General features: G+C 57.1%; 1 protein-coding gene across 2 annotated transcripts; it reads right to left on the reverse strand.

Moving 5' to 3' along the window:
• Positions 1-1931: 1931 nt before the first annotated feature.
• PRKAB2 (protein kinase, AMP-activated, beta 2 non-catalytic subunit) lies at positions 1932-6840 on the reverse strand. 2 transcript variants are annotated; one of them, XM_009709793.1, is made up of 7 exons: positions 6569-6749; positions 6160-6326; positions 5176-5269; positions 4485-4599; positions 3091-3224; positions 2521-2589; positions 1932-2045 (listed from the first exon to the last, which is right to left on the reverse strand). In XM_009709793.1, exons 1-7 carry the CDS (start codon positions 6728-6730, stop codon positions 1968-1970), a joined length of 819 nt encoding a protein of 272 aa, XP_009708095.1. In that variant the 5' UTR covers positions 6731-6749; the 3' UTR covers positions 1932-1967. The 2 variants fall into 2 exon arrangements, with proteins under 2 accessions (XP_009708095.1, XP_009708088.1); XM_009709786.1 differs by having other exon boundaries at positions 1968-2045; positions 4479-4599; positions 6569-6840.
• Between the last annotated feature and the right edge of the window lie 2298 nt (positions 6841-9138).

Consider the following 9138-nt stretch of genomic DNA (forward strand, 5'->3'; position numbering starts at 1 on the left):
GGCACAGGGACCTCACTGACCCCATCTCTCTCTCTCCCTCAGTGAGCAGGACCCACAATGTGCTGCGCAAGGCCAGGATGAACCTGGAGGTGAGTTTGCCCTGGCAGGCAGCGCGGGATAGGGGCAGGTGCCCCTGCCCTGGTGAGCCCTGATGCCCTGGGGATGGGCAGAGATGACAGACACCCAGTGCTCTGCCAGCAGAGCGGTGGCTGAACGGGGTGTGCTGGGGGCCAGCTGGGTGCAAAGCATGTGTGTGTGTGTGAGACACAAGGACCTCTTTTCCTTGGCTGTGCCCAACCTCTGTGTCCCCAGGGCACAGCAGTCCTCCAGCGCAGGCCTGCCCTGGCAGTGCTGCCCCTTATTGCCACGCGTGCTCTCTTGCCAGGTGAAGGCCCAGCAGGTTCTGCCCGTTGCGTGAGCCCCAGGCAGGGCAGGGAGCGAAGCCCCTGGCCGCAGAACAGCCCGCTGGCAGCTGAGCCGTGCCACACCGGGGGGCTGGCGCGGAGGACCCTGTTGGTGCTACTCCAAAGGCTGGGGTGGACAATGGTCTGGTGTGCCCAGTGCTACAGTTAGTGGGTTTGGGCTGCTGTGGTGGCCACATGCCCTCCACCTGCATTTGCCTGGCATCGCAGCAGCAGCTGCTGGCTTGGGCTTTGCCTGCCCCGTGCTTCAGCGCTCGTCCCACCTTCCACCCGTTGTGCCTGGAGTGGGGCGTCACAGCCCTCCTTCCTGAGCACTTCTCGCCCTGGGACTTGGTCCCATTTGTAACCTTGCTGCATACCCGTCCCTGCTCATGGATGTATGTATATGTATATAGACAGAGGTATTGGAGCTGCGTTTTGGGGGCTCCCCGGGCGTGTCGGGGCCCCAGCACAGGAGGAAGATGTAAGAAATGCCACGTTCTGTTCAGTGGCTGGAGAGTCCCCAATAAAGGTTTCCTTTGGGTTGTGGTGTCTCTGGCACGCCCATCTTTGCAGCCATGCTGCCCCCTCCCCAAGCTACCCGCAGCGCAGGGTGCCATAGGCACCCACTGGCCCCAAGGGGGTGGCTCTGAGCCCCACCCCAGCACCCCAAGGGCAGTTCTGCACCCCACCGGGTGCTCCCTTTCCTCCCCTCACTGCTCCGCAGCCCACCTCCAACACCAGGCCAGCAACACCAAGAACAATAAATACTGTAATAAATAGAGAAAACCCTGTCACATGGCACTGCTCCAGCAGCAGGCGGTGTAGCCGGGGTCCTGGGGTACTTGCCCTGCTCCGCTCTCCCCAGGCCCCCTCCAGCGTGGGTGTGCGCAGGTGCCCCTCTGGCTGTGACAAAGTCAGCCCTGCCCCGCAGAAGCACTCGACGCTGGGGACGGGGCGTTCAGTCCTTGACGGTGCTGTCCCAACAGCAGGTAAGCATGGCTGCGTCCAGCTGTACCCTCCCTCCCGCTGGCTCGACGCTGAACCTGGCAGAAGGCTGGGGCTGCAGCCAGAGCTGAGAGCTCTCCACAAAGCTGGGGGGTAGCCCCACAGCCAGGGCTGCGGGACAGGGGGCACGTGGCAGGCTGGGGCGTCCCAGAGCCCCTAGGGATCAAGGTGGCCTTGGAGGCTCATCACCAGGATAGCACAGCAACCTTCAGCAGGTAGGACGCGTTGCTGGAGGCCTGAGGGCAGTGCCGGGACCACCTCGGGGCCCGTGCAGGCTGGAGAAGATGGGTAGGGTGAAGCCCTTTCCGCGCTGGGTGTGAGGAAAGGCTATTCTGGTGAGCAGCTAACAAAGTGGCCCCAAAGACTCACAGAAGCCAAGGGGAGCTGTAGGTGGGCAGAAACCAAGGGTTAAATCAAACCACACCAGTAGGATGGGACAGTGTCCCTGCCAGGTTTGAGGCTGGAGCCAACGGCCAGTTCTCACACAGTCCCGTGGCCCAGTGTGTGCAGACAAAGCGGCGTTTCGTGTCCTGCGTGGGGGGCGGGCGAGGCCCCAGCTCAGATGGGCTTGTACAGCAGCGTGGTGACGTACTTCTTCTTGTAGCGGTGCGTGGCACTGAGCACCATCACACCATCCTGTGAGAGGCACAGCGTCAGTGGGAGCAGGTGGGAGAGCTCAGCGCAGCCTGGCTGCGCCAATCCGGAGGCAGCTGTCAGGACGAGGGCTCTGCGGGCTCGGGGAGCAGCCCCAGACCGTCCCTGCTGTCCCGAGGCTCACAGCCAGCGAGACACGTCCAACAGCCATGACAGGGAGCCAGGGCAGAGCAAGGGAAGGGGCCGGTACACAGCAGGAGAGCCCAGGGCTGCTCAGCTCCACCCCGCTGCAGGGAGGCAGCTAAAGGGAACTGTAAGGAAACCACAGCCTGCACCCCTGCCCATGCCACACTTCACTGGGCAGCCAAGCCGTCCTCATGTGGGTCCTCCGATCCCTGTAACACCATCTCCACTCCCGCGGCTGTCCTGGTTCTGCTCCCTGCAGGTGCTGCGGGCTCCTGGGAGCCATAGCAGCTCTCCTTCCCTCACCCAGGGGCTGCAGGGGACCTGCCCTTACCTTGATGGAGAGCGCGTAGAGGTGATTGAGCATAACGTGGTTGGGTTCGGGCAGCAGGGCTGGGTCACACTAGGAGAAGAGGAGTGTCACAGGGGAACAGCAGAGCCCTGACCCCCCAGCCCCAGCCATCACAGGGAGGGGCCATCTCAGGCAATCTGAGCTGCTGGTGTCTCCGGCTGTTCTGAACAGGAACAGAGCTCAGCTAAGCACCAGGCAGATCCAGGGGCCAAACCAGTGTGGTTAATGGGAAAAGCGATCTTTTCCCAGGAAATGTCAAGGGCCAGGCCCCAGCCAAGGAGAGACCAGGCTCTCTGCAGACAGGACTTAGGCATTGGAATGGGCTCCCCAGGGAGGTGGTGGAGTCACCATCCCTGGAGGTGTTCAAAAAACGTTTAGATGTGGCGCTTCAAGACATGGTTTAGTGGGTTTAGCGGGCATGGTGGCATTGGGTATACGGTTGGACTTGATGATCTTTGAGGTCTCTTCCAACCATAATGATTCTATGATTCTATGACTCCCCTTGCAATACCAGTGTGGCGCTCTGTGTGCGGGCAGTATGCTGGTACCCACCGAGATATTGGTGTCCTTGTTCAGGATGACCTGGAGGAGGTGAGGTGGGAGGATAGGTGGGGATTTGAAGCGCTCCTCAGGCCGGTATACATACATCTCTTGGCCGTAAGGTCCAGGTGGTGAGCTTGATAAGTCTAAAGAGAAGAGAAAGAAGGAGACATGAAATCGCTAAAGCAGGACTGGTGAGCAAAGAGCAGCTCCCAAGAAGCTGAGAGGGACCCAGCAGGGTCTTTCAGGCACAAACATCTTCCATGAGCCATGGCCATGTATCCTACAGCAACAGCTCAGCCTTTTCACAGTGGAATAAGCAGCCAGGCAAGCCCTGGGCATTTCCAAGCAGGGCTGTAAGCTGGTACATGCACTGACACAACACAAGCACCCTGTGGTATCTGTGCCGAGACCCCTGCACACAGCTCTCAGCACAGCTGGGTCGCTCTCCCTGTAGCAAGCAGCCGGCTTGCCCCAGAGCTGTACCCTTTGCAGCAGGGGCACAGCAAGCAGCATGCCTGCACGCTCTCGGTGCTGCAGGACTGCCTGACGAGGAGGTCCTGGACAGGGCAAACGGGAAGTCTAGGCTGAGCAGCTGCTCAACCCATGCGAGGGACCAGGGGAACTTGTGGTCACTGAAAGCTGGACTGGCCGTATCTTCTGGCCACACCTGACCTGATCATTTCGGAACAACCACCACTCAGAAGGGCTCCACCTCCCTGGAGCTGCTGCTGCTTGCTGGCTTCTTTCCAGTGAAGTATCTCCTGCCCAGGCTGGGCAAGGACATGGAGCTCAGCTCTATCTATCCGAGCTATATCTGAGACAAGGGTTGTGCCAGGGACGGCAGGCCGCACCCAGAGCGCCCTGTACCGAAACATGACTGAGCTACCTGCCAGCATTACACACTGAGCCAGCACTGCCGGTGTCAGCGTGGTAACTTAACCTGCTGCGGTAACACAAGCGGAGAGGGAGGTTTCCAATGTGCTAGCACAAGTACAAATTAACTTGGCACGAAAACCAAGAGTAGCTGCTGAAAATAACGTGGATCCTGCTCTCGCCTAGCTTGTACCCCAGTTCAGATGACTTACTCACAGTTGAGCAGACAGAAAGGGCTGATGTTCCCGGCGTTCACCAGTCTGAAATGGCTGCCTCAGCTGTGCACAGGCACTGACCCTGCTCTGGGACGGTGCTAGCACGGAACGAGTTACACCAGCACAGCCCCTCCATAGAGACGAGGCCTCCGCTGTGGGCTGCTAAGGACACACTGCCAAACACTACTCTTCACAGGTGTAGGTGCACACCTCTGCTCAGGGGGGTCTGTTCACCCCCAGAGCAGCGAGTCTCAGAGCAGAGGAGGTGGAAAATAGCACATGCAAAGCTGTAATGCCACAAAAACTCACCCCGACCTGAGGTTTCTGAGCTCTCCAGGGAATCCACCTTCAAAGCATCGAACACCTCAAAGTCAGACTTCTTGACGTGAATCAGGTTGTTAATCGTCCCCATCTGGCTGGTGACCACAGGCTGGAGAGAACGGAGGTAAGAGTCTTCCTTTGTTCACCTCCAATCAAAGCACAATCAATGCTTTGTAGACCCTCCCGGCCCAAGCTGTCTTTGCCGCACCACTGCCTCAGAGCACAGGGGGCCAGTGTCTAGCTCTGCTCTACGCTTGCAGATCTCTGCTGTTTACCCTGGGAGGATTTCCCTTTACTCCCAGGCTCCTACATCACCTCCTATTTTCATCTTCCATCCTGCTACATGCCAACGGGTAAGCGTCCTTCCTATGCTGCTGCCGCGTGATTCAGTTTGGAGGAGAACCTGCAAGTGAGTGCTGACCCCATGACCCGCCTTCCCATGTAGCCAGCTCTTAACGGGACTTAACCACCTTTTGGTGTTTCCAACCAGCACCTCCCTGACACTCCCCCATACAGCACGTCTAAGCCCAGAGGAACCAGCCTCTGAAAGGACTCACGGGATGGAGGTGCCCCTTTCGTTTTGGCAGATACCCTCTGCGCTTCCTGTTCCCCCTCTGCTGCAGTTACATCATGTCTAGTCCCCTGAAGAAGACAAGATTTACAGGGATAAAGCTTTGAGCATTACCTCAGATGGGTCATGGACCCACTGGCCATCCACAAAAAATTTGTACTGGTGTTCTCCTTCTGGGAGGTCTAGGATAGCGACAAAGTCGTTGTGGCTGTGCAGAGAGAACAGACATGCAACAGCATTACCCTGTTGATGCTCTGGACACTGTTCTTCCAGGAGGTCCCAGAAAACAGCACTTTTTCACGTACTGCCCAGCCCCTCTACTCCAACACCTTCTGGCAGGGTTAGGCTTGCTCATTGTCAGTGCTCTGAGGCACAGACACAACAGGCGTGAGCACTCGGAGCACTAGTGTGGCTCAAACCCTGGGAGTCCAGCTGCAAGGAGTGCAGGAGGCAGTCCAGCCCTGCCTGCCCAGAGAAAGCTGATGTGACAGACACCCTGTGCAAGACACACTGGGGAGGATGCGTGGGCAAAGCATCTAACCCTGCGCTGGCACTGCAGGACGGGGGCAGCGAGTGCAGCAGCTCTGTTTTTAAAGCCTGCAGTTGAGATAAACCCATTCCAGATGATTTGCTGGGGTTATGCCCAGAGTCCTACACAGTGTTTCCATGGAAATCACAGATGAACTGAGGAACAGCAAGAACATGATTAGGGCAGGAAGACATGCAAGGGACAAACAAACAATCCCCACTGGCAACAACACAACTAGGCATGGCCACAGCCAAGGGAAAAGCTGACAGCTTCCAGAGGACTGCTGCATATCTGGGCAGGGCCCTGCTGCCAGGACTAGCTGCTGCATGACATCCAGCTGGGCAAGCAAAGTGGCTATCCTGTCCTGTGCCTATGTTTCACAACTTCCCACTGCCACCATGGCACTACCCAGGGAAGAAGCTGACTACGTATTTGTGCTCAGACCCTCCAGCTTGGGTGAACTGAGAAAAGCCAGGTGAGCAAAAAGAACAGCAACCAGCACCGAGAACGGAAAACACTCCCTGCGATAGGGCAGAGGAGAACATTGAGTGACCTGAGGGACTGGCTACCTCTTGATGAGCGGGATCTTGGTGCTCCAGTTGTTGAAAGATCCGGAGATGAAGACCTCTTTGCCTCCATCAGCCCAGCGGATGACAGTAGGACGAGCCTGTTGGGACGGTTTCACTGACTCCTCCAGATCTGGCTGCCACGATACAAACTCCTTGTCCCCAGGAATCTGAGCAAAGAAAACCAGAGCCTGACTGAGACACAGAGACAACCGGGACCACATTCACTTCCCCTGGCCTCTACCAGCCCACCTGCGCATCCCAGACAAGAGCATCCCAGAGTTCCTCCGCCTCCCAGCTCTCCACAGAGACCCCTCACATGGTTGGGAGCACAGCCCCGCACAGCCAGTGAGCTGAAGCCCCTGCCAGGGCCCCAGAGGGCAGGACAGGGAAGGCAGCGGCCAGCCCCTACCTTGGAGTCATGGGAGCTGAAAACACTGGGGTCGTCGGTGCTGCCCACCATGATCTTGTGTGGGTGCTCCTTGGCGGGGTGGGGGGCACCAGAGCCATCTGAGCGGTGGGATTTGGAGCCATGGCGCTCCCCAGACACTCGTTCGCTGGTGGTGTTCCCCATGACAGCTCAGCAGCCCCTGTGAGAGAGAGCGGATGGCAGTGTGCCTGTGCCCACGGGCTCCAGCAGCGAGGAGAGGAGCAAAGGCGCCATTTCCCTGTGCTCTTTGCCAGAGGAGACTGACAGCAATCCTAAAAAAGGTCCAAAGTTCATTCCCACTGCCAAGTTTGGGAGCTGAATGGGAATTTAACAAACAAGACAGCTTGACCTAATCACAGCCATATCCTTATAAACCATCACTCTAGTTAAGCTGCTAATTGTTATACTCCAAAACCAATACTCATTACTCTGTGTCCCACAAAAGCCCTCAGGAGCCAGCATAGTAGAAGGTCTGATGGGAAAAATAAAGCCAACCTTTACTGGCAAATCAATTGCTTGGCGTTAACAGAGACTCTTTCACAGTCCTGCAGTCAGGCTTCACAGACAAATCCCCTACACCCAGAAAGAAAACAGCCGGAGAGTGAAAGTAGCAGCTGTTTAACAGCTTCCAACAAGTTTCCAAGAGCTCGCGGGCAGAAGAGCAGAGCCTTGTGCCTGGCAAAGGCAACAGGGAGCATTTAAAGTGTCCGAGTGGAATCGCCCAAGCTGGAGCTTGGCCAAGGTGTGGGGCTGATGCCGTGGCGTTTGCAAAAAGCTCAGCTCTCAATGGCATTCACTTATGATTCACCAGGCAAGCCACCATGTCAGCTGCAGCACTGCACAGCGAGGAGGTCTGCTTGTTGTTGACCCTAACCAGCGGCACCACTCCGAGCCCTCCGGCATCTGCCTGGCCATCCGGAGGCACACAATGAGGGAAAGGCAATCCCAGCCACCTCAGCACCACTTTGCAGCTGGAGATGGGCTGTCATCCCCCATCTCACCCAGCTCAAAGAAGGCAAAACAGAAGAACTGGCCATACAGCACCAAACTACAACAACTACACAGCTCTCAGGACAAACAATAAAGCCACCGCAAGCTACATGGGACTCTTCAGGCCTTACCCACTTTCCAGCAGCCAAGATGGATCGGGGTTCTTGCCCTCGTACCAGGCTTATTTTGCAGCTTTCAGTTTAATGCACTGATTATGGGCTCTGAAGGGCAAGGCAAGAGGACAGCCAGCCTTGCTTCATGCGCTTAGTTGCGACATTTGGGGATTTGTTTAGAAGATCAAGTTATATGAAAGGTGCCAGGCAAGGCTGCCAGCCAAAGCCAGGCTTTAGAACATTACAGAGCAATTACTAAAGTATTTCTTAAATCCTGAGGGCTAAAAGGCAGCTCGAGAGGGCAACTAACCCGTACCCCTGCTCCATCTCAGTGAGGATCAAGTGTACCTGAAGATCCAGGTCAGATGAGCTGCACCACTTGCTCTGACATCTTCCCCCTCTGCCCTGGAGGAGGCTCAGCCAGCTCCTCACAAAACCTGCCCTGTGCCACTTGACCTGCTGTTAAGGAGTTTCTTCCCCAGTATCTCCACTAAGGCTCCCTTACTTCTCATCTCCGGGGAGGAACGCAGGAAAGGCTGAACATCCTCTTCTACCAAAACAGACATGAGAGATACGTGCAGGTGTTAACAGATGTGAAAGTTTCCCTTTCTCTTCTCTAAAAGGAATCGAGTCCCTCTGGCTGTCCCTTACAGGTCACGCTCTCCAAACGCCTCCTGATGTTTCTCCCAAGCGGTGGCTCCTTTCTGGCACATGGCATCCAAAACCCAGCAGGGACAAGACCACCCCACCTCCTGCATCCTGCACACAGGCACCCTGCTGTGCTGGGACAGCGAGCCCTTTGAGCATAGCCTGCAGTACTTGGCTTTACTGAATTAACTTCTACAGCTCAAACCCTCTTGCGTTCAAACAAGCCCTGGTAGCACAGAACGCTCTGATGGCGTTGACACAAGGACGTCCAAGTCACTGATGGAAACGCTGCCCATACCGAAGCCCAAGCCAACCTCCGCAGTATCTCAGCACATCTGCTCCCAGTTTGGCAGCTAGCCGCTGCCAGGTATGGTCTGCAGTAAGGTGGGTGCCTGCCTGCCGGATCACAAGGCCCCTTCACTTTCAACCAGTCCCACCTCCCCACTTGGCTTCTGAAAATGACAGGTGAACTACGCCAGTTCCCCCTGCAATGTGCCACGCTTGCCACCTCTGCCACCCGGCCAGTGACTCGCACTGGGAAACACTGGCAGCCAGCCTGAGAGGGTTTATTTTGGAGAGATGGGGTCTCCGTCCAGCACCCTCAGCTGCCCGGAGCCGGCTCGGCTGACACCTCCCGGGAAGCCTGCTCCGCCCGGCCTCTCCCGCCTCCTTCTTTCGGAGAGGGGAACCGGAGCTCAGCCGTGCGGTTGCCGTCAGGTTACGGGGATGAGCCGGGAAACCGGGGGAGAGGAAAGTCTCCCTCCCTCAGGCTCAGGCCAAGCAGGCACGGCTGGGACAAGG

Source organism: Cariama cristata, unplaced genomic scaffold, assembly GCF_000690535.1.
Source record: "Cariama cristata isolate BGI_N322 unplaced genomic scaffold, ASM69053v1 scaffold23700, whole genome shotgun sequence".
Classification (NCBI taxonomy): Eukaryota; Metazoa; Chordata; class Aves; order Cariamiformes; family Cariamidae; genus Cariama; species Cariama cristata.